The 26,777-nt window shown below is 36.4% G+C and overlaps 1 protein-coding gene across 1 annotated transcript; it reads right to left on the reverse strand.

The window, feature by feature from the left end:
* Positions 1 to 23,283: 23,283 nt before the first annotated feature.
* Positions 23,284 to 23,846, reverse strand: LOC139858806 (basic leucine zipper 43-like). The gene has a single exon (XM_071847645.1). It carries the CDS (start codon positions 23,811 to 23,813, stop codon positions 23,331 to 23,333), a length of 483 nt encoding a protein of 160 aa, XP_071703746.1. The 5' UTR covers positions 23,814 to 23,846; the 3' UTR covers positions 23,284 to 23,330.
* Between the last annotated feature and the right edge of the window lie 2,931 nt (positions 23,847 to 26,777).

A 26,777-nucleotide genomic window follows, 5' to 3' on the forward strand; every position in this document is an offset into this window, starting at 1 on the left:
TAGTTGTAGTTTTATGTTTCACTTATGTATTATACGGACTTATTCAGATGTATGAAACTTATTATTATTAATGAATGGAACTTTGCGTTATTTAATTCTTGCACGATGTTCTATTTACATTACTGTACGATGATTCTGTGGTATTTGTACCTAGATGCTTTATTTAATAACATGTGATGTTTTGATTCCATGTTGGTTACTATATACTGTATTATTACTGTTTGAATACTGGATTTTGACTTGAGTCAAAATTTTTGTTTAGAACATCATGGCCAACGGACGATCAACATCAACACCTACCACCGTCCAAATCGAGGAGATGATTGCCAAAAGGGTAGCCGCAGCCATTGCGAAAATGCAACCCCAAGCTCGACCGCCACCGCCACCACCACCGGTTATTCAGCCCATTCGTAATGGGTGTACGTATAAAGAGTTTCAGAGCTGCAAACCTCACAACTTCAGTGGAACAGAGGGGCCGGTTGGTCTCACTAGATGGTTTGAAAAACTTGAATCTGTGTTCCGAGTCAGCAACTGTTTAGAGGAGAATAAAACCAAGTTTGCTTCGTGCACTATCTGACGGCGCACTAACGTGGTGGAACATGTTAGCTCAAGCGAAAGGTATTGATGAGGCGTTTGCTACTCCATGAGAGGAGTTCAAAGGGGCCCTGATTGAGGAGTATTGCCCTAGGACTGAAATCCAGAGGATGGAAATGGAATTTATGCAGTTAAAAGCCGTTGGGAATGACCTTGATAGCTACAACCGGGGATTTTTGGAACTAGCCCTGATGTGTCCGACAATGGTTACCCCGGAATTCAAACGAATGGAAAGGTACTTCTGGGGACTCCCTAAGAGCATTAAAGGAAACGTCACCTCGTCTAAGCCACCAAATGTCCCGGAAACGATGCGCATGGCGCATACTTTAATGAATCAAATAATCATCGATGAACCGGGGAAGGCTAGGTCTGAGCGGGTAGTAGTGAGAAGCGAAAATGGGACAACCACAACAACAACAACAACAACAACAACAACAACAACAACAACAACAACAACAACAACAACAATAACAACAACAACAACAACAATAATAACAACAACAACAGGGGAAGGAACTATGATCAAAACCCGGCGAAATGACATGAGGGTTTCAGAGGAAACAACAACGGTGGAAATCCCAATCCGAACACCAACACGAACCCAAACTACAAGGGTACCCTACCACAATGCAAGCGGTGCTACAAGCACCATACTGGGTATTGTAACGTTGTTTGTGAAAAGTGCCAACGGACTGGGCATATCGGGAAGGACTGCAAGGTCACCACTTTGAATGGGAAGCCGAACACCAATGGACCGAAAAAGTGCTACGAATGCGGACAGACGGGCCATTTCAGAAATGCGTGCCCCAACAAAAGAAAAGACGGCGGACCACCGCGAGGTAGAGCTTTCAACGTTAATTTAAGGGACTCCCGAGATAACCCCGACTTGGTGACAGGTATATTCACTATCAACAATCTATTAGCTTCTGTCTTATTTGATACTGGTGCCGATAGAAGTTATGTATGTAGACATTTTTGCGATAAGATTAATTGGTCGTTAGTCCCATTAAAAGAGAGTATGCTTGTCGAGGTCGCCAATGGAAAACTTGAGAAAGTTGACCATATTAGTCGAGGAGCTATTATCAACATAGCTGGTACAGATTTCGAAATCGATTTGATACCCATCAAACTGGGAAGGTTTGACGTGATCGTTGGTATGGATTGGCTGACGAAAATAAGGGCCGATATTATTTATGGAGATAAAGCTCTTCGTATACCACAAGGAGACGGTGAGCCACTGATCATCTACGGAGAGAGATGTACCTCGAAGCTGAACCTCATTAGTTGCATGAAAGTGCAAAAGATTATGAAGAAGGGACGTCTTGCTGTCCTAGCACATGTGAAAACGGTAGAAACTGAGGTGAAGAGCGTGAACGATGTTAGAGTTGTGAACGAATTTTCCGATGTCTTCCCCGAAGAATTGCCTGGATTACCGCCGCCGAGAGCAGTAGAGTTTCAGATCGACTTAGTGCCAGGAGCTGCACCTGTAGCTCGCGCACCTTATAGACTCGCACCTTCCGAGATGCAAGAATTACAGAGTCAACTACAAGAGCTGTTAAACCGTGGATTTATCCAACCAAGTTTCTCGACTTGGGGCATACCTGTGTTGTTTGTGAAGAAGAAGGATGGATCCTTCCGTATGTGTATCGACTACCGTGAACTCAATAAATTGACAATCAAGAATCGGTATCCTCTTCCACGAATTGACGATCTTTTTGATCAACTACAAGGATCGAGCGTTTACTCAAAGATCAATTTGCGATCCGGTTATCACCAGTTGAGGATGAAGGAAAGTGACGTGATGAAAACTGCATTCAGAACCCGTTATGGTCATTATGAGTTTCTCGTGATGCCATTCTGATTGACCAACGCACCTGCCGTGTTCATGGACCTCATGAATCGTGTCTGCAAGCCGTACTTGGATAAGTTTGTTAACGTCTTCATAGATGATATCCTCATCTACTCTAAGAGCGAAGAAGAGCATGAGCAACACCTCTGACTAGTACTTGAACTCTTGAGACAATAGCAACTTTACGCCAAATTCTCCAAGTGTGAATTTTGGTTGAAGGAAGTCCAATTTCTGGGTCATGTTGTGAGCGACCAGGGTATCAAAGTTGATCCCGCCAAGATAGAAGCTATCAGCAAGTGGGAGACCCTGACTACTCCAACTCATATTCGCCAATTTTTAGGTCTCGCCGGTTATTACCGAAGGTTTCTCTCTGATTGCGCGTCCTTTGACCGCACTGACTCACAAGGGCAAGAAGTTCATTTGGGAACCCGCACACGAATCAGCATTCTAAACTTTGAAGAAGAAGTTAACCACCGCACCTATCCTATCTCTTCCTGAAGGCAGTGATGATTTCGTCGTTTATTGCGATGCATCGAAAAGTGGTTTTGGTTGTGTATTGATGCAAAGATCAAAGGTTATCGCTTATGCCTCCTGATAATTGAAGATTCATGAGCGAAACTACACTACTCACAATCTTGAACTCGGAGCCGTCGTCTTTGAGCTCAAATTGTGGAGACACTATCTTTATGGAACTAAGAGTACTATCTTCACCGATCACAAGAGTCTCCAGCACATCTTTGATCAGAAGCAACTGAATATGAGACAGCGTCGATGGATCGAGATGCTAAACGACTATAATTGTGAACTTCGCTATCATCCTGGCAAGGCCAATGTTGTAGCTGACGCTTTGAGCCGAAAGGAGAGGATGGCACCTCTTCGTGTTAGGGCACTGAACATCACCATCCATTCAAACCTCAACAGCCAGATCCGAGTAGCCCAAGATGAGGCTCTCAAGGAGGAGAATATATCTCATGAACATTTGAACATACTTGTCTCTCGATTCGAGGTTGGGGAGTCTGGACTCCGATGTTATGCCGGAAGAATTTGGGTACCTTATTATGGAGATCTACAAAACCTTATACTTGATGAAGCACACAAATCGAGATATTCGATTCATCCTGGAGTGGGCAAAATGTACCACAACCTTAAAGAACAGTATTGGTGGCCGAATCTTAAGAAAGACGTTGCAACTTATGTTGGTAAGTGTTTGACTTGTTCGAAAGTTAAGGCCGAACATCAAAGACCTTCTGGGTTACTTCAACAACCAGAAATCCCACAATGGAAGTGGGAAAGGATAACGATGGATTTTATCACCAAGTTACCAAAGACGGTGGGCGGATACGATACCATCTGGGTTATCGTTGACCGTCTTACCAAATCTGCACACTTTCTAGCGATGAAGGAAACGGATACGATGGAGAGACTTGCTCAATTATACATCAAGGAGGTTGTATCTCGTCATGGTGTACCTTTATCGATCATCTCAGATCGCGATCCCCGTTTTGCTTCTAGATTTTGGCGTTCTTTGCAAGAAGCCATGGGAACTCGTCTTGACATGAGTACTGCTTATCACCCTCAGACTGACGGGCAAAGTGAACGAACGATTCAGACCTTGGAAGACATGTTGCGTGCATGTGTCATTGATTTCGAAAAGTCCTGGGAAAGGCATTTGCCGCTAGCTGAATTCTCGTACAACAACAGTTATCACTCGAGCATTAATGCTGCACCTTTTGAAGCATTGTATGGCCGTAAGTGCCGATCTCCTATGAAATGTCCCGTTCTTATTGATTAAAAACGTTCCATATTAATTGATTTCGTTGCGAGGTTTTGACCTCTATATGAGACGTTTTTCAAAGACTGCATTCATTTTAAAATAAACCATAACCTTTATTTCATCAATAAAGGTTTAAAAAGCTTTACGTAGATTATCAAATAATGATAATCTAAAATATCCTGTTTACACACGACCATTACATAATGGTTTACAATACAAATATGTTACAACAAAATAAGTTTCTTGAATGCAGTTTTTTTTACACAATATCATACAAGCATGGACTCCAAATCTCGTCCTTATTTAAGTATGCGACAGCGGAAGCTCTTAATAATCACCTGAGAATAAACATGCTTAAAACGTCAACAAAAATGTTGGTGAGTTATAGGTTTAACCTATATATATCAAATCATAATAATAGACCACAAGATTTCATATTTCAATACACATCCCATACATAGAGATAAAAATCATTCATATGGTGAACACCTGGTAACCGACATTAACAAGATGCATATATAAGAATATCCCCATCATTCCGGGACACCCTTCGAATATGATATAAATTTCGAAGTACTAAAGCATCCGGTACTTTGGATGGGGCTTGTTGGGCCCGATAGATCTATCTTTAGGATTCGCGTCAATTAGGGTGTCTGTTCCCTAATTCTTAGATTACCAGACTTAATAAAAAGGGGCATATTCGATTTCGATAATTCAACCATAGAATGTAGTTTCACGTACTTGTGTCTATTTTGTAAATCATTTATAAAACCTGCATGTATTCTCATCCCAAAAATATTAGATTTTAAAAGTGGGACTATAACTCACTTTCACAGATTTTTACTTCGTCGGGAAGTAAGACTTGGCCACTGGTTGATTCACGAACCTATAACAATATATACATATATATCAAAGTATGTTCAAAATATATTTACAACACTTTTAATATATTTTGATGTTTTAAGTTTATTAAGTCAGCTGTCCTCGTTAGTAACCTACAACTAGTTGTCCACAGTTAGATGTACAGAAATAAATCGATAAATATTATCTTGAATCAATCCACGACCCAGTGTATACGTATCTCAGTATTGATCACAACTCAAACTATATATATTTTGGAATCAACCTCAACCCTGTATAGCTAACTCCAACATTCACATATAGAGTGTCTATGGTTGTTCCGAAATATATATAGATGTGTCGACATGATAGGTCGAAACATTGTATACGTGTCTATGGTATCTCAAGATTACATAATATACAATACAAGTTGATTAAGTTATGGTTGGAATAGATTTGTTACCAATTTTCACGTAGCTAAAATGAGAAAAATTATCCAATCTTGTTTTACCCATAACTTCTTCATTTTAAATCCGTTTTGAGTGAATCAAATTGCTATGGTTTCATATTGAACTCTATTTTATGAATATAAACAGAAAATGTATAGGTTTATAGTCAGAAAAATAAGTTACAAGTCGTTTTTGTAAAGGTAGTCATTTCAGTCGAAAGAACGACGTCTAGATGACCATTTTAGAAAACATACTTCCACTTTGAGTTTAACCATAATTTTTGGATATAGTTTCATGTTCATAATAAAAATAATTTTCTCAGAATAACAACTTTTAAATCAAAGTTTATCATAGTTTTTAATTAACTAACCCAAAACAGCCCGCGGTGTTACTACGACGGCGTAAATCCGGTTTTACGGTGTTTTTCATGTTTCCAGGTTTTAAATCATTAAGTTAGCATATCATACAGATATAGAACATGTGTTTAGTTGATTTTAAAAGTCAAGTTAGAAGGATTAACTTTTGTTTGCGAACAGGTTTAGAATTAACTAAACTATGTTCTAGTGATTACAAGTTTAAACCTTCGAATAAGATAGCTTTATATGTATGAATCGAATGATGTTATGAACATCATTACTACCTTAAGTTCCTTGGACAAACCTACTAGAAAAGAGAAAAATGGATCTAGCTTCAATGGATCCTTGGATGGCTCGAAGTTCTTGAAGCAGAATCATGACACGAAAACAAGTTCAAGTAAGATCATCACTTGAAATAAGATTGTTATAGTTATAGAAATTGAACCAAAGTTTGAATATGATTATTACCTTGTATTAGAATGATAACCTACTGTAATAAACAAAGATTTCTTGAGTTTGGATGATCACCTTACAAGATTGGAAGTGAGCTAGCAAACTTGAAAGTATTCTTGATTTTATGAAACTAGAACTTTTGGAATTTATGAAGAACACTTAGAACTTGAAGATAGAACTTGAGAGAGATCAATTAGATGAAGAAAATTGAAGAATGAAAGTGTTTGTAGGTGTTTTTGGTCGTTGGTGTATGGATTAGATATAAAGGATATGTAATTTTGTTTTCATGTAAATAAGTCATGAATGATTACTCATATTTTTGTAATTTTATGAGATATTTCATGCTAGTTGCCAAATGATGGTTCCCACATGTGTTAGGTGACTCACATGGGCTGCTAAGAGCTGATCATTGGAGTGTATAAACCAATAGTACATACATCTAAAAGCTGTGTATTGTACGAGTACGAATACGGGTGCATACGAGTAGAATTGTTGATGAAACTGAACGCGGATGTAATTGTAAGCATTTTTGTTAAGTAGAAGTATTTTGATAAGTGTCTTGAAGTCTTTCAAAAGTGTATGAATACATATTAAAACACTACATGTATATACATTTTAACTGAGTCGTTAAGTCATCGTTAGTCGTTACATGTAAATGTTGTTTTGAAACCTTTAGGTTAACGATCTTGTTAAATGTTGTTAACCCAATGTTTATAATATCAAAAGAGATTTTAAATTATTATATTATCATGATATTATGATGTACGAATATCTCTTAATATGATATATATACATTAAATGTCGTTACAACGATAATCGTTACATATATGTCTCGTTTCAAAATCATTAAGTTAGTAGTCTTGTTTTTACATATGTAGTTCATTGTTAATATACTTAATGATATGTTTACTTATCATAATATCATGTTAACTATATATATAACCATATATATATGTCATCATATAGTTTTTACAAGTTTTAACGTTCGTGAATCACCGGTCAACTTGGGTGGTCAATTGTCTATATGAAACCTATTTCAATTAATCAAGTCTTAACAAGTTTGATTGCTTAACATGTTGGAAACATTTAATCATGTAAATATCAATCTCAATTAATATATATTAACATGTTGACGAATCTTCTGGAAATAGATGCGGGTATTTCTTCTTCATCTGATCTTCACGCTCCCAGGTGAACTCGGGTCCTCTACGAGCATTCCATCGAACCTTAACAATTGGTATCTTGTTTTGCTTAAGTCTTTTAACCTCACGATCCATTATTTCGACGGGTTCTTCGATGAATTGAAGTTTTTCGTTGATTTGGATTTCATCTAACGGAATAGTGAGATCTTCTTTAGCAAAACATTTCTTCAAATTCGAGACGTGGAAAGTGTTATGTACAGCCGCGAGTTGTTGAGGTAACTCAAGTCGGTAAGCTACTGGTCCGACACGATCAATAATCTTGAATGGTCCAATATACCTTGGATTTAATTTCCCTCGTTTACCAAATCGAACAACGCCTTTCCAAGGTGCAACTTTAAGCATGACCATCTCTCCAATTTCAAATTCTATATCTTTTCTTTTAATGTCAGCGTAGCTCTTTTGTCGACTTTGGGCGGTTTTCAACCGTTGTTGAATTTGGATGATCTTCTCGGTAGTTTCTTGTATAATCTCCGGACCCGTAATCTGTCTATCCCCCACTTCACTCCAACAAATCGGAGACCTGCACTTTCTACCATAAAGTGCTTCAAACGGCGCCATCTCAATGCTTGAATGGTAGCTGTTGTTGTAGGAAAATTCTGCTAACGGTAGATGTCGATCCCAACTGTTTCCGAAATCAATAACACATGCTCGTAGCATGTCTTCAAGCGTTTGTATCGTCCTTTCGCTTTGCCCATCAGTTTGTGGATGATAGGCAGTACTCATGTCTAGACGAGTTCCTAATGCTTGCTGTAATGTCTGCCAGAATCTTGAAATAAATCTACCATCCCTATCAGAGATAATAGAGATTGGTATTCCATGTCTGGAGACGACTTCCTTCAAATACAGTCGTGCTAACTTCTCCATCTTGTCATCTTCTCTTATTGGCAGGAAGTGTGCTGATTTGGTGAGACGATCAACTATTACCCAAATAGTATCAAAACCACTTGCAGTCCTTGGCAATTTAGTGATGAAATCCATGGTAATGTTTTCCCATTTCCATTCCGGGATTTCGAGTTGTTGAAGTAGACCTGATGGTTTCTGATGCTCAGCTTTGACCTTAGAACACGTCAAACATTCTCCTACATATTTAGCAACATCGGCTTTCATACCCGGCCACCAAAAATGTTTCTTGAGATCCTTGTACATCTTCCCCGTTCCAGGATGTATTGAGTATCTGGTTTTATGAGCTTCTCTAAGTACCATTTCTCTCATATCTCCAAATTTTGGTACCCAAATCCTTTCAGCCCTATACCGGGTTCCGTCTTCCAGAATATTAAGATGCTTCTCCGATCCTTTGGGTATTTCATCCTTTAAATTTCCCTCTTTTAAAACTCCTTGTTGCGCCTCCTTTATTTGAGTAGTAAGGTTATTATGAATCATTATATTCATAGATTTTACTCGAATGGGTTCTCTGTCCTTCCTGCTCAAGGCATCGGCTACCACATTTGCCTTCCCCGGGTGGTAACGAATCTCAAAGTCGTAATCATTCAACAATTCAATCCACCTACGCTGCCTCATATTCAGTTGTTTCTGATTAAATATGTGTTGAAGACTTTTGTGGTCGGTATATATAATACTTTTGACCCCATATAAGTAGTGCCTCCAAGTCTTTAATGCAAAAACAACCGCGCCTAATTCCAAATCATGCGTCGTATAATTTTGTTCGTGAATCTTCAATTGTCTAGACGCATAAGCAATCACCTTCGTTCGTTGCATTAATACACAACTGAGACCTTGCTTTGATGCGTCACAATAAATCACAAAATCATCATTCCCTTCAGGCAATGACAATATAGGTGCCGTAGTTAGCTTTTTCTTCAATGACTGAAACGCTTTCTCTTGTTCATCATTCCATTCAAATTTCTTCCCTTTATGCGTTAATGCAGTCAAGGGTTTTGCTATTCTGGAAAAGTCTTGGATGAACCTTCTGTAGTAACCAGCTAGTCCTAAAAACTGGCGTATGTGTTTCGGAGTTTTCGGGGTTTCCCACTTTTCAACAGTTTCTATCTTTGCCGGATCCACCTTAATACCTTCTTTGTTCACTATGTGACCGAGGAATTGAACTTCTTCCAACCAAAATGCACACTTTGAAAACTTAGCGTACAATTCTTCCTTCCTCAATACTTCTAACACCTTTCTCAAATGTTCACCGTGTTCTTGGTCATTCTTTGAGTAAATAAGTATGTCATCAATGAAAACAATGACAAACTTGTCAAGGTATGGTCCACACACTCGGTTCATAAGGTCCATGAACACAGCTGGTGCATTAGTTAAACCAAACGGCATGACCATAAACTCGTAATGACCGTAACGTGTTCTGAAAGCAGTCTTTGGAATATCATCTTCTTTCACCCGCATTTGATGATACCCGGAACGTAAGTCAATATTTGAATAAACAGACGAGCCTTGTAGTTGATCAAATAAGTCGTCGATTCTCGGTAGTGGGTAGCGATTCTTGATGGTAAGTTTGTTCAACTCTCGGTAGTCGATACACAACCTGAATGTACCATCTTTCTTCTTGACAAACAAAACAGGAGCTCCCCACGGTGATGTGCTTGGTCGAATGAAACCACGCTCTAAAAGTTCTTGTAATTGGCTTTGCAGTTCTTTCATCTCGCTGGGTACGAGTCTGTAAGGAGCACGAGCTATTGGTGCAGCTCCTGGTACAAGATCTATTTGAAATTCAATGGATCGATGTGGGGGTAATCCCGGTAATTCTTTCGGAAATACATCGGGAAATTCTTTTGCAATGGGAACATCATTGATGCTCTTTTCTTCAGTTTGTACTTTCTCGACGTGTGCTAGAATAGCATAGCAACCTTTTCTTATTAGTTTTTGTGCCTTCAAATTACTAATAAGATGTAGCTTCGTGTTGCCCTTTTCTCCGTACACCATTAAGGGTTTTCCTTTTTCTCGTATAATGCGAATTGCATTTTTGTAACAAACGATCTCTGCTTTCACTTCTTTCAACCAGTCCATACCGATTATCACATCAAAACTCCCTAACTCTACTGGTATCAAATCAATCTTAAATGTTTCGCTAACCAGTTTAATTTCTCGATTCCGACATATATTATCTGCTGAAATTAATTTACCATTTGCTAATTCGAGTAAAAATTTACTATCCAAAGGCGTCAATGGACAACTTAATTTAGCACAAAAATCTCCACTCATATAGCTTCTATCCGCACCCGAATCAAATAAAACGTAAGCAGATTTATTGTCAATAAGAAACGTACCCGTAACAAGCTCCGGGTCTTCCTGTGCCTCTGCCGCATTAATATTGAAAACTCTTCCGCGGCCTTGTCCATTCGTGTTCTCTTGGTTCGGGCAATTTCTAATAATGTGGCCCGGTTTTCCACATTTATAACAAACTACATTGGCATAACTTGCTCCGACACTACTTGCTCCGCCATTACTCGTTCCGACACCATTTGTTCTTTTCGTTCTATTAACCCCTGGTCCGTAGACCTCACACTTCGCTGCGCTATGACCATTTCTTTTACACTTGTTGCAAAATTTGGTGCAGAACCCCGAGTGATACTTTTCACACCTTTGGCATAGCTGCTTCTGATTGTTGTTGTTGTTGCGGTTATTATTGTTGTTGGGATGATTGTTGTAGTTGCTGTTGTTGTTGTTGTTGTTGTTGTTGGGCCATTTGTTGTAGTTGCGATTGATGTTGCGATTGTTGGGATAATTGTTGCGATTATTGTTGTAATTGCTGTTGTTGTTCTATTGGTGATTCTTATCACCGTTTTCCTCCCACTTTCTTTTGACTTGCTTCACATTGGCCTCTTCAGCAGTCTGTTCTTTAATTCTTTCTTCAATCTGGTTCACTAGTTTGTGAGCCATTCTACATGCCTGTTGTATGGAGGCGGGCTCGTGTGAACTTATATCTTCTTGGATTCTTTCCGGTAATCCTTTCACAAACGCGTCGATCTTCTCTTCCTCATCTTCGAATGCTCCCAGACACAATAGGCACAATTCTGTGAATCGTCTTTCGTACGTGGTAATATCAAATTCTTGGGTTCGTAACCCTCTAAGTTCTGTCTTGAGCTTATTGACCTCAGTTCTGGGACGGTACTTCTCGTTCATTAAGTGCTTGAATGCTGACCACGGTAGTGCGTAAGCATCATCTTGTCCCACTTGCTCTAGATAGGTATTCCACCATGTTAACGCAGAACCTGTGAAGGTATGCGTAGCGTACTTCACTTTGTCCTCTTTAGTACACTTACTTATGGCAAACACCGATTCGACCTTCTCGGTCCACCGTTTCAATCCGATCGGTCCTTCGGTTCCATCAAATTCCAAAGGTTTGCAGGCAGTGAATTCTTTGTAGGTGCATCCTACACGATTTCCTGTACTGCTAGATCCAAGGTTATTGTTGGTATGTAGCGCAGCCTGTACTGCGGCTATGTTTGAAGCTAGAAAAGTACGGAATTCCTCTTCATTCATATTCACGGTGTGTCGAGTAGTCGGTGCCATTTCCTTCAAAATAGTCAAATGGAACAAGTTAATCATACAGAATATTAAGAGTAGTTAATAGTATTTCGTAGCATAATATGAACTCATTTATAAAAGCTTTTTCTTCATATTAGCGTTTTATAAGTTTAAATTCGGGTAGTACCTACCCGTTAAGTTCATACTTAGTAGCTAATATACAATTCAACTACTACAATTCTATATGAAAAACTGATTATAATAATATTTCACGTTCAAACTTTTACACAATATTTTACAAACTTACAATACCGCTTATTTTACATATAGCATGAAATATAGCACACAATAAATTTGATACAAGATGGTTGTGAAGATAATTCTAGCTAGTACACAAGTCGTTCAGCAAAGGCAATAAAGACACGTAATTCATACGTCCAGAAACAGGTCATGCATTCTGGTTTTACTAGGATTACTTCCCATCCTTGGTCTTGTGGAACATAACCGTTATGGCCGTTGATAAGACAGCGTGTTGTAACGTCGTCAAAGGGACGAGGGTTACGTAATGTCCAACAGTCCCGTAACAATCTAAAAACCTCATTTCTTACCCCAATTACCGACTCCGTCACTTGTGGGAACATTTTGTTTAATAGTTGTAGCCCGATGTTCTTGTTCTCACTTTGGTGAGAAGCGAACATTACTAATCCGTAAGTATAACATGCTTCTTTATGTTGCATGTTAGCCGCTTTTTCTAAATCACGAAGTCCAATATTCGGATATATTGAGTCAAAATAATTTCTTAACCCATTGCGTAAAATAGCATTTGGGTTCCCCGCAATATATGCGTCAAAGTAAACACATCGTAACTTATGGATTTCCCAATGTGATATCCCCCATCTTTCGAACGAAAGCCTTTTATAAACCAAGGCATTCTTGGAACGTTCTTCGAATGTCTTACAAACTGATCTCGCCTTAAATAGTTGTGCCGAAGAATTCTGACCGACTCTAGACAAGATTTCATCAATCATGTCTCCGGGTAGGTCTCTTAAAATATTGGGTTGTCTATCCATTTTGTGTTTTTATACTGTAAAATAGACAAGAGTTAGATTCATAAAAAAATACTTATTAATACAAGCAATTTTTACATATATCATAAAGCATAAGCACACTATATTACATATATTACACCACACGAATACAACTATCTTATTCCGACTCGCTTGTTTCTTCTTCTTCAGTTTTGGTTCGTTTTGCCAAGTTTCTAGGGATATATGATGTTCCCCTAATACGAGCCGTCATTTTCCACATTGGTTTAGAAAAACCTGGTGGTTTAGAGGTTCCCGGGTCATTGTTACAACTTAAGGACTTCGGGGGTTGACGATACATATAAAGTTTATCGGGGTTGGAATTAGATTTCTCTATTTTTATGCCCTTTCCCTTATTATTTTCTTTTGCCTTTTTAAATTCAGTTGGGGTAATTTCTATAACATCATCGGAATTCTTGTCGGAATCCGATTCATCGGAGAATTGGTAATCCTCCCAATATTTTGCTTCCTTGGCGGAAACACCATTGACCATAATTAACCTTGGTCGGTTGGTTGAGGATTTTCTTTTACTTAACCGTTTTATTATTCCCCCCACTGGTTCTATTTCTTCATCCGGTTCCGATTCTTCTTCCGGTTCCGATTCTTCTTCCGGTTCCGACTCTTCTTCCGGTTCCTCTTCGGGAACTTGTGAATCAGTCCACGAATCATTCCAATTTACATTTGACTCTTCATTATTATTAGGTGAGTCAATGGGACTTGTTCTAGAGGTAGACATCTATCATATAGTATCAAACGCGTTAAGAGATTAATATATCACATAATATTCACATGTTAAAAATATATAGTTTCCAACAAAATTTGTTAAGCAATCATTTTTCAAGTAAACACTGTAACATCCCTCCTTTTTCCGTCAATTTTCCGTTTAGCTATTTAAGTTCCGTTATATGTTTATAACACATCTCGTTAATACGTGTTTTAAAAATATCTCGTCTAGGTAATTCACGCACCCGCACCCGAACTAGAGGGACTAAACTTGCAAAGAGGCCAAAGATTTGACTAGGTCAACTAGTCAAACCTTCAACCTCCTCCTCTCATTTTCTCTCTTTCTCTCTTTTCATACTTCCATTTTCCTCTCAAGAACTCAACCAAGATTCATCATCTAATTTCGGATTTGGAGGCTAACATCAAAACAAATTACATATTTGGAATCCTCTCTTCATCCTCTTCGACTTGATACCAATTTCATCTCATTTGGGTAACTTTCTAAAATTACTAGATTTTGTGTTCTTGATGTTTTTGAATTATAAAAGTGTTAATTAGTGTCTATGGCTCGTGTATAACATGAATATATGTTTTGTTTGTTCGATTTGTTGTTTTGAGTAACTAGTTTGAACACTTAAAAATGGGTTTGCTTAATCTTTGATTTTGGAAGATTAAATGTTGTTAAATTGTTAAAGTTCATGTTTTAATTGTGTTACTAGTATCACTAGCTTCATTTTGATGTGTAAGTTGATTTGTAAAACTTCAAAAACATGATTAATGATTTTGTGATTCTTGATTAGGGTTTGATCGTTCTTGAGATGAACTTTTTGATGCTTGAATCCCATGAAATGTTAATTGTTAGTATTTAGTTGTAATGCATGTTTCATTACCTTCAAAACGGCTTATCATATGTGTGAATTGGATTCCCGAAACTTAAAATACATTTTGTGAACTTGAAACTTGAAAATGGACTTTAAATGATCACATGACGAGAAATCGGTCATTGGAAATGATGTTTTTGTTTGATGAAACATGTTTAGTTATGTTCCTTGTCAAAAGAGCTTTCCAACGATATAAGGTGCGAGTTCTAAATGTTTACGGTTTGCATTTTGTGCTAAAACGAATTTTGGATCAAGACTTGAACATTTGAAAATGGCCAGGTACCAGCTCCCGTGTATTGTCGCGGCGCGACAATTGTGGGCCGCGGCGCGGCATAAGCCGTGTCCAGGCTCTGACCTCTTTGGTCAAAATACGGAAAATATTTGGCACACTATGGACCTCCGATTCACATGAGACTTGTTCTAACATGCTTATATATGAATAAAAACCTCAGAAAAATAGTTCGGGACCCGACCCGAACGTGTTGACTTTCGTTGACTTTGACCGACCAAAGTTTGACTTTTTGTCAAACTTAACCAAATGATTATGCAACCTTCCCAACTTGTTTCTGTACTTGTATCTTGCATGAAACTTGACAATTTGATTCACATGCTACATAATCGAGTCGTAACGAGCCATAGGACTAATTGAACATCTTTGACCCTTCGTGACTATCGTTATTGATACAACCTATTTGTTTAGGTCAAGACTAGCATTGTTCTTTGCACACGTTACTTGTCGAAGTACTTTTTGGTTCGTGCATACAAGGTGAGATCATAGTCCCACTTTTACTCTTTTTGAACTTACTTTTGGGATAAGAAAACATAAACGTTCTTTTAAACTACGTGAACACAAGTACAGGGAAAACAAACATTCTACATACGAGTTTGAACACAAATCCTCAATTCGATTATCATTAGTTACATCAGATGGTGTAAGCGAGAACTTATGTTATATGGCCATATGGGTTTGACAAACCCTCACTTCGGACGGTTCACTACCGTCTACGGGTGAAATATATTTTCGGGAAACAGTGTATGTTCTAACACTATTATTACGGGGTTCAACGGACGGAATGTTAAGCTTTGATAATTGAGTGCTCGTGAATATTAACTTTTAGAATGTACTATGACTTTATCGATGTTGCAAATCTTGTGGTTCAACTTACTTTTACTCACTTACTTATTTAAACCTATGATTTCACCAACGTTTTCGTTGACAGATTCTCTATGTTTTTCTCAGGTCCTTGAACTTAGGTGATACATGCTTCCGCTCATACTTTTTGATACTTGCATTAGATGTCGAGTATACTTGCATACGTGGAGCGTCTTTTTGACTACTTTTAATTGTGTCGCACGTGTTTCATACAAACTTTAAACATTGTTATGTACTTGTTATGGAAACTACTTTTGTAAACTTTGAAACATCCTTATTTATGAAATGAATGCGACATATTTTTCGGTCAAACTTTGTTATAAAGACTTACGACCATGCAATGGGACCATACGTAGATGACGCCGTCATTTGACGATTTGTCGGGGTCGCTACAAACACGGTCGAAGTCCAGACTCACTAATGCATCCTAACAAACTCGATAAGACACACTAATTCAAAATTCTGGTTCTCTAAGACCAATGCTCTGATACCAACTGAAATGTCCCGTTCTTATTGATTAAAAACGTTCCATATTAATTGATTTCGTTGCGAGGTTTTAACCTCTATATGAGACGTTTTTCAAAGACTGCATTCATTTTAAAATAAACCATAACCTTTATTTCATCAATAAAGGTTTAAAAAGCTTTACGTAGATTATCAAATAATGATAATCTAAAATATCCTGTTTACACACGACCATTACATAATGGTTTACAATACAAATATGTTACAACAAAATAAGTTTCTTGAATGCAGTTTTTTTTACACAATATCATACAAGCATGGACTCCAAATCTCGTCCTTATTTAAGTATGCGACAGCGGAAGCTCTTAATAATCACCTGAGAATAAACATGCTTAAAACGTCAACAAAAATGTTGGTGAGTTATAGGTTTAACCTATATATATCAAATCATAATAATAGACCACAAGATTTCATATTTCAATACACATCCCATACATAGAGATAAAAATCATTCATATGGTGAACACCTGATAACCGACATTAACAAGATGCATATATAAGAATATCCCCATCATTCTGGGACACCCTTCGGATATGATATAAATTTCGAAGTACTAAAGCATCCGGTACTTTGGATGGGGCTTGTTGGGCCCGATAGATCTATCTTTAGGATTCGCGTCAATTAGGGTGTCTGTTCCCTAATTCTTAGATTACCAGACTTAATAAAAAGGGGCATATTCGATTTCGATAATTCAACCATAGAATGTAGTTTCACGTACTTGTGTCTATTTTGTAAATCATTTATAAAACCTGCATGTATTCTCATCCCAAAAATATTAGATTTTAAAAGTGGGACTATAACTCACTTTCACAGATTTTTACTTCGTCGGGAAGTAAGACTTGGCCACTGGTTGATTCACGAACCTATAACAATATATACATATATATCAAAGTATGTTCAAAATATATTTACAACACTTTTAATATATTTTGATGTTTTAAGTTTATTAAGTCAGCTGTCCTCGTTAGTAACCTACAACTAGTTGTCCACAGTTAGATGTACAGAAATAAATCGATAAATATTATCTTGAATCAATCCACGACCCAGTGTATACGTATCTCAGTATTGATCACAACTCAAACTATATATATTTTGGAATCAACCTCAACCCTGTATAGCTAACTCCAACATTCACATATAGAGTGTCTATGGTTGTTCCGAAATATATATAGATGTGTCGACATGATAGGTCGAAACATTGTATACGTGTCTATGGTATCTCAAGATTACATAATATACAATACAAGTTGATTAAGTTATGGTTGGAATAGATTTGTTACCAATTTTCACGTAGCTAAAATGAGAAAAATTATCCAATCTTGTTTTACCCATAACTTCTTCATTTTAAATCCGTTTTGAGTGAATCAAATTGCTATGGTTTCATATTGAACTCTATTTTATTAATCTAAACAGAAAAAGTATAGGTTTATAGTCGGAAAAATAAGTTACAAGTCGTTTTTGTAAAGGTAGTCATTTCAGTCGAAAGAACGACGTCTAGATGACCATTTTAGAAAACATACTTCCACTTTGAGTTTAACCATAATTTTTGGATATAGTTTCATGTTCATAATAAAAATCATTTTCTCAGAATAACAACTTTTAAATCAAAGTTTATCATAGTTTTTAATTAACTAACCCAAAACAGCCCGCGGTGTTACTACGACGGCGTAAATCCGGTTTTACGGTGTTTTTCGTGTTTCCAGGTTTTAAATCATTAAGTTAGCATATCATACAGATATAGAACATGTGTTTAGTTGATTTTAAAAGTCAAGTTAGAAGGATTAACTTTTGTTTGCGAACAGGTTTAGAATTAACTAAACTATGTTCTAGTGATTACAAGTTTAAACCTTCGAATAAGATAGCTTTATATGTATGAATCGAATGATGTTATGAACATCATTACTACCTTAAGTTCCTTGGACAAACCTACTAGAAAAGAGAAAAATGGATCTAGCTTCAATGGATCCTTGGATGGCTCGAAGTTCTTGAAGCAGAATCATGACACGAAAACAAGTTCAAGTAAGATCATCACTTGAAATAAGATTGTTATAGTTATAGAAATTGAACCAAAGTTTGAATATGATTATTACCTTGTATTAGAATGATAACCTACTGTAAGAAACAAAGATTTCTTGAGTTTGGATGATCACCTTACATGATTGGAAGTGAGCTAGCAAACTTGAAAGTATTCTTGATTTTATGAAACTAGAACTTTTGGAATTTATGAAGAACACTTAGAACTTGAAGATAGAACTTGAGAGAGATCAATTAGATGAAGAAAATTGAAGAATGAAAGTGTTTGTAGGTGTTTTTGGTCGTTGGTGTATGGATTAGATATAAAGGATATGTAATTTTGTTTTCATGTAAATAAGTCATGAATGATTACTCATATTTTTGTAATTTTATGAGATATTTCATGCTAGTTGCCAAATGATGGTTCCCACATGTGTTAGGTGACTCACATGAGCTGCTAAGAGCTGATCATTGGAGTGTATATACAAATAGTACATACATCTAAAAGCTGTGTATTGTACGAGTACGAATACGGGTGCATACGAGTAGAATTGTTGATGAAACTGAACGAGGATGTAATTGTAAGCATTTTTGTTAAGTAGAAGTATTTTGATAAGTGTCTTGAAGTCTTTCAAAAGTGTATGAATACATATTAAAACACTACATGTATATACATTTTAACTGAGTCGTTAAGTCATCGTTAGTCGTTACATGTAAATGTTGTTTTGAAACCTTTAGGTTAACGATCTTGTTAAATGTTGTTAACCCAATGTTTATAATATCAAAAGAGATTTTAAATTATTATATTATCATGATATTATGATGTACGAATATCTCTTAATATGATATATATACATTAAATGTCGTTACAACGATAATCGTTACATATATGTCTCGTTTCAAAATCATTAAGTTAGTAGTCTTGTTTTTACATATGTAGTTCATTGTTAATATACTTAATGATATGTTTACTTATCATAATATCATGTTAACTATATATATAACCATATATATATATGTCATCATATAGTTTTTACATGTTTTAACGTTCGTGAATCACCGGTCAACTTGGGTGGTCAATTGTCTATATGAAACCTATTTCAATTAATCAAGTCTTAACAAGTTTGATTGCTTAACATGTTGGAAACATTTAATCATGTAAATATCAATCTCAATTAATATTTATAAACATGTAAAAGTTCGGGTCACTACATCCTATTTGTTGGGCCGAAGTTGGCGAATAGCAAATCACCGGACCCGAGATAGTCCATGAAACAACGAAGAAGATTGCTCAGATTCAAGCTAGACTTAAGACTGCCCGTGATCGCCAAAAGAGTTATGCTGATCTTAAACGTAAGGACTTTAAATTCAACGTTTGTGACCGTGTAATGTTGAAGGTTGCACCTTGGAAGGGTGTGATTCGCTTTGGAAAACGTGGAAAGTTAAACCCACGATACATTGGTCCTTTCGAAATCTTAGAAAGTGTTAGACCCGTTGCATACCGTTTGGATCTACCAGCACAATTGAGCTCAGTTCATCCTACCTTCCACGTGTCGAACTTGAAGAAGTGTCTTGCTGCACCCGAACTTATCATACCACTTGAGGAACTTACGATTGACGACAAACTCCACTTTGTGGAAGAACCAGTTGAGATTATGGATCGTGAGATCAAAACTTTGAAACGCAACAAGATTCCGATTGTACGAGTACGATGGAATGCCAAACGAGGACCTGAGTTTACTTGGGAGCGAGAGGATCAAATGGTGCAGAAGTATCCTCACCTTTTCCCGACTCCTCCATCTACCTCAGCTTAAATTTCGGGACGAAATTTTCTTTAACAGGTGGGTAATGTAACGACCTTGGATTTTCCAACGTTTATTTATTAATAATTGTTATTATTAATACTTGTGTATTGAATGTATGTTATTACATTTACTTGTTGCCATGATTAACCGTACTTGACTTTGGATGCCCAAAACGTCTTTATGACACACGAAACTTTCACGAATAATATTTTTAGAATATTATTTACATTCATGATTGATATTATTAATCATTTTATTTAACTGAAGTTATTAGTTAATTACTTGGGCCTTTATTAGTGTTAATGGACTTTTACTTGGATTAATTTGTTAATTAATACATACTTGGGCTTTATGATTGAACATGGGCTTATAAGCCCACCCTCATTTTAAATGGACTAACTAGCCCACTCTTCCATGTAAGTATCACTTTAAGTTGCAACTAGAAGACTTAACTTGGCAAGAATCTCGTTACTTGTTCTTTTCCATAAACAACCATCTAATAACCAACTTTTAAGGCTTTACCATGCATGGACTAGTGAGCAAACCTCTTCCTCCCTTTCCCATCTTGACCGTCGGCCATAGGCCTCTTTAGAGGAGTTTTCATTTCATTTTTTTGTATTACTTCTACTCACATTTCTCTCATTTCAAAACACACACACAAAACACTTCCAACTTTCTCTCTTTTCTCTCTAAGTTGTAAGTAACTTGAACTTCTTTTCTCTTCTTCTTTTCTTGTTAAAAACCGAATCCAACATAAGCATCATCATCATTCTTTGTTGTTAACTTGTTACTTGTCTTTGTTAAGTTACTTACTAGTTGTTATTATTTACTAATTATTAAGAATCAAACTTGTTAGTTTGATTCTTCATACCAACTTGTTCTTACAAGACATACAAGACATAAACTTTCTAGTTTATGATCTACACTTAACGCTTGTTTAAAGATCAAAGTTCATGTGTTGAAAGCATACTTGTAATTCATGTTAGTAAACTTTAAAGTTTACTTTCTTAAAGATCAAACTTTGGTTTGAATCTTTAAAGTATGAACAACCCATGAACTAGTTACTAGTTTACTTAGTTTATTTCCTTATATTATGCACTTTAAATTCATGTTTTTTGGTTAAAATTGGTCAAGTGTTACTAGTTAACTTTGATCTCATTTATCTTGAACAAAAGTTAACTTTAAAAGTTCAAGAACATGTAAGTAAGCTTTCTTTAATTATAACTTTGTACACTTATGTTAGATCTAGACTTTTGAGTCTTGGATCTTCAAGATCAAACTAAGAACTATGTTCTACATCTTAAGATCTTGTTTAGTTAGTTTACTTTCAAGTTTATAGTTCAATATTACTTTTATATTTCATGTATGTGTTAAATCTAAGACTTTGATGTAACTTTGGTTCATCAAAACACTTGCAACACTTAAGTGAGTTTTGCTTCATGTCTTAGACTTACACTTGGGTTATGATGGTCAAACTTTGGTTAAGATGATGCAAACACATCAACGAGTTGTACACTTGAAGCTATATGCATCAAGGATGAGAACCGTGATAAGCATCGAACCCAAGAACCCACCGGAACCTACTGTTTTACTGTTTCTGTGTCTGACCCGTACGACCTGGGCTACTGTAAAGATGATTTTCAGATATCTCTGTTCGATTAGATAACTTTTCATTTAGGACTCGTCTTAATCCGAGTTACTGTTTAGGATTTATGGCCCTCCGATCGTCACTATGTCTTTTAACGTTGTGCTGAAAATTCTGACCTACTCGCACTTAGACCGTCGCCACGGTCAAACGAAGACGAGTTTGCTTCTGTAATTTTTACCACAACTAAAGGACTCATATACGGAGCCATGTCCACTAGTCTCACCTTATTTCAGTAGGTATTGAGGCCGTGGTGACTGACCGAACTCAGCCTTTGTTTTAAACTCTTTTCATAAACGAAACTTACTTTGTACCTCTTGTTTGATGATGAATGATGATGACCCTTAAGACCTTATTTACATACATTTAAACCTATTGGGACGATTTACTGACTTAGTACTATTTGACTTAGGTTGAGGACTTTCCGGACCTACACACTTGCTTATTTCCCGAGTCATACTTTACCGCTACTTTATCATTGTGAGTTATAGCATTCCCTTTTTACTTTAACTATTTTGGGAACTGAGAATACATGCGCATTTTACGTTTTACATACTAGGCACGAGTACTTAAACTTTATATATGTGTGGGTTATACAACGGCATAGACATTCCCTTTAGCTCGGTAACGTTTAGTCATTGGTTTTTGAACCGGTGAACGCGAATCTTAGATATGGATCCATAGGGTTTGACATCCCCACTCGGGCTAGTCTCGCTAGCATTTAACGAGTGTTTAATACTTCGTAAACATACGCACTTGCCAAGTGTACTTTCAGGGGGTATAAACGTTAAGTTAGTTACCAAGTGCCCACGGTTAAACATATACTTTATCATACTGTTTTGAAACGCTCTTTGTAGCACTGAAATCTCGTGGCCTACCTTACATACTGTTATACTTAAACTATAGCTCACCAACCTTTGTGTTGACGTTTTTAAGCATGTTTTTCTCAGGTGCTTAAGGTTGCTTCCGCTGTGTACTAGTCTTGCCGTAGACACCCGCTGCTCTAGTGTTATCACCGCATGAACTACTTTATCTTGCATTCAAACTTAATTACATTTGGAACTATGATTTGTAACGACCTAAGGGTCACGTACTATTATCTTTGCTCTATTCATAGGAGCATACTTTCGATGTAAAACATTCGACGTTAGTTATGACGTCACCTTTTATCTTGAATGCAAACGTATTTTGAAATAGCATATAGTGTTTGACCTTGTAATGATTCTGTTGTTGATGATTCGTACAAGATGGTTTTGTACGGGGCATCACAGTTTCGATCACTTTTTCGTCCTTTGTATTCTTTATGCAAAAAGACGACAGACAGGACGTATATACAGTAGGTTGCCAACACTCAGTTCCAAAACATTCTATGAGTTTATGAATACATGTTATGCTCTATGAGCTATGATCTATTATCATTTACTTATATGTGCGATACTTATAATACCGTACTTTATATGATTTTAAAAAATATAGATTTTATAGTGCTACCTACTCTTGGAACTCTTGACACACATAGTAATTAATTAAGTTAAACAACCATCAATTATTGCCATTAAGCTGCAATTCGGTGACTAATTGGCGAAGTTCTGAAGCCTCTTCTTTAAGCTGAGCATTTTCTTGAAGAACTTGATCATGAGACCCTGAAAACTTATTCAGTTCTTCAACAAGATGAAGATTTTCGTTACGAAGATAAATAACTTGTGACCAAAGCTCGTCTAGATGCTTTTGCTTTCTGATGCGTGATCTGCGTGCTGACTCTCTATTTGATATCATTCTCCTTTGTTTCCTCTCATTAATGATTCTTATATGTTGCTCATCTACATCATCAGACATCAACTGAAAACACGCCGAATGCATGGTGATATTTTCATGTTGATGGTTTATATGAAGTTGGTAGAATGGGTTTGTGTGCTCGATAACATTAAACTTCATGATTGGTGGGTTTTGGATCAAGTGAGTTGTGTTAAGATTTAGGTTTGCAGGAGGAAGATAGTGGGAATCGATAACCTCATTCGCTTGCATGGTTATAATAATATAATTTTAAAGTTTGGAAAGAATTAGGTTGTGGATAGTAGTATTATATATAACAAGTTGTTATTAGAAGGTAAGGACTTTTTATAGTATTCAAAAAGGTTGAGTGGGCTCAAGATTATCGAGTAGTAGCATAATGGGACCGTACGTGTGGATGTATGAGGAATGATTAGTATTGTTATTATATACATGTGTACTTATAAACAAGTAGACGGATAAGTTTTCCATGTTCAGCTATCAATCAGGGTAAGGCGGGGTATTTTTACTCAGATGTTTTCAAAAACATGTAAACTATTTTTTTTTTTTTGTGAATTATAAAGTTATTTAGTCGTATACAGATTGCTCTGCTTTATCTTGTCCTAAATTGTTCTTGCAATGTTGCATTTTGACCCTTTCTTTCTTGTTGCTCTTCAAATGGCATATTATAGTAAAACTTAGTTTGTAACAACTTGGTGTATGTGAAAGTGGATGTCCAAGTTAGAGAATAGAGATTGTACTCCTTCAATATATAGTATGACTTTACACACTTTATACAATGTGTGGATTGTAAAAGGTCTGAAATAAATGATTGAGAGTTACAAAAAATTAATAAAAAAAAAATAGATAAATAATCTTTAGCTACCGAATTATAATGACGATTTTAGCTTATGTGCTGTAATTTAAATTGGTTGTCCTCATTTGCCATTAAATAAGTTATTAATCGTCATCATAGATAGCTCTGAGATTGGATGAAAGAGTAAAAGTTGTAAATTAGTAAGCTCGAATAATCTCCCCCATTTACACGTTAGGATATATTGAAATTGCTTTTGATTGTTGTTGTTGTGATGCCCCGTCCAAAAACCTACATGGTACGGATCATCAACAACAGGTCCATTACACGGTATAACACTATATGCTAGTTTAAAACAGGGTTTTGCATTCATAAAAAGATAACGTTTTCCAACGACAAATGTTTTACAAAAGTAACGTGCTTCTACGGATAGAAAGCATTAACAAAAGTACGTGACACTTAGGTCATTACAAAACCATAGTTCGAATATAACATAAGTAGTGAATGCAAAGTAAAAAGTCCATGATTAAGAGACATCTCTAACAATGCAGCGGAAATCTAACACAACAAGTCTATTACAGTGGAAGCAATTTCGTCTAAGAACCTGAGAAATAACATGCTTTGAAAAGTCAACACGAATGTTGGTGAGCTATAGTTTTATTGTAAACAATAACGTAATGTAGACCACGAGATTTTGTATTCAAAACAGTATGAAAAGTATATCTATAATCGTGGGCACTTGGTAACTAACTTAACAAAGTAATATAATATATCACCCCCTAAAAGTACACTTGGCGAGTGCGTTAAAACAGACAAAGTATTAAGCACCCGTTAAATGCTAGCGCGACTAGCCCGAGTGTTGATGTCAAACCCCATTGAAATCATATCTAAGATTCGCGTCTACCGGTTCATAAACCAATAGTTAAACGTTACCGAGCTTAGGGGAAAATTTGTGTCGTTATGTCACCCACACATATATAAAGTTAAAGTACTCGTGTCTAGTATGTAAAACATAAAAAGTGCATGTATTCTCAGTCCCAAAAATAGTTAAAGTAAAAAGGGAGCTATAACTCACAGTGGATGTACGGTAAAGTTGATACGAAAATGTAAGCAAGTAGTAAGTCATTCAAAAGGTCCTCAACCTATGTCAAAGGTTACTAAGTCAGTAAATCATCCCAAAAAGTTTAAAAGTAAGTAAATTAAGTCTTAAGTATCATCATTATAATCATACGTAAAAGATAAAGTAAGTTTTCAACAAGAATAGAGGTCGGAACGAAAAGCTAAATTCGAACAGCCGCTACGACCTCTACACAAACTGAAATGACGCGCGGCCAGTGGTCAAGGCTCCGTTTGTGAGTCCTCTTACAGCTATCCGAGATTCAGATCCTAACTCGATGTCGTTTGACCATGAAGACGGTCAAAGCACGAGTAAGTCAGAAATTTCAGCACGTTGTTACGAAGGCGTAGTGAACTTGGGAAGACTATAAATCCTAAACCGTATATCGGATTTAGGCGAGTCTTAAACGAAAAGTCATCTACACATCCCGAACTATCTTGAAATCAACTTTCCAGAAGCTCCAGGAGTCAGATCAGACCCTGAAAAACAGATTCAAGTACTCTGGTGGGTTTCTTGGTGTTTGATGCTTATAACGGTTCTCATCCTTGATGCGTATAAGCTCAAGTGTACAACTCTTGATGTTTTAGCATCACTTTGACCAAGTTTTAACCATCAACACACAATGTCAAGACTAAGAAAAGAAATACAACTCACTTAAGAGTTTTAGAAGGTTGATGAACCAAAGTTACATCAAGTTCTTAGTTTCGACACAAGTACAAGTTCTATTTGGAATTTAAAGCTACAAACTTGGATTCAAACCAAACAAGCAAGACCTTAAGTTATAGAACTTAGACCTTAGCTAAATATTGAAGACCTTAGACTAGAAAGTCTAGATCTTGTGTTCTAGGTGAAACCCTAAGATATAGAACTTAGACTTTCAATTTTTACAAAACCTTAAGTTATAAAACTTAGATTTTTACAAAGCAGGATGAATATAAGCTAATGAACTTTTGTTTTAACAAGTTGGATGACCATAAGTTACATAACTTAGATCAAACTTAGACGAGTGAAATTTATAAGCTAGAAAGCTTAAACTTTCTTGTTCTTGAACATTCAAAGTTAGACTTTGGTTACAAGATGTATGAGATCAAAGTAAACAAGTGATCTTTGACCAAGGAACATATACAAATCGAAATAAATAAGTACAAGAAAGAAATTAAAGCTAGTAATGAACAACTTCAAGCTTAGATTCTTTACATAAGAAGATATCAAGCGAGAAGCTTGAATCTTCATACAATAAACCTTAAGTTTCCAATACTTGAACAAAAGATCTTAAAGTTTTTGAACT

The sequence above is a fragment of the Rutidosis leptorrhynchoides genome, chromosome 7, assembly GCF_046630445.1.
Source record: "Rutidosis leptorrhynchoides isolate AG116_Rl617_1_P2 chromosome 7, CSIRO_AGI_Rlap_v1, whole genome shotgun sequence".
Classification (NCBI taxonomy): domain Eukaryota; kingdom Viridiplantae; phylum Streptophyta; class Magnoliopsida; order Asterales; family Asteraceae; genus Rutidosis; species Rutidosis leptorrhynchoides.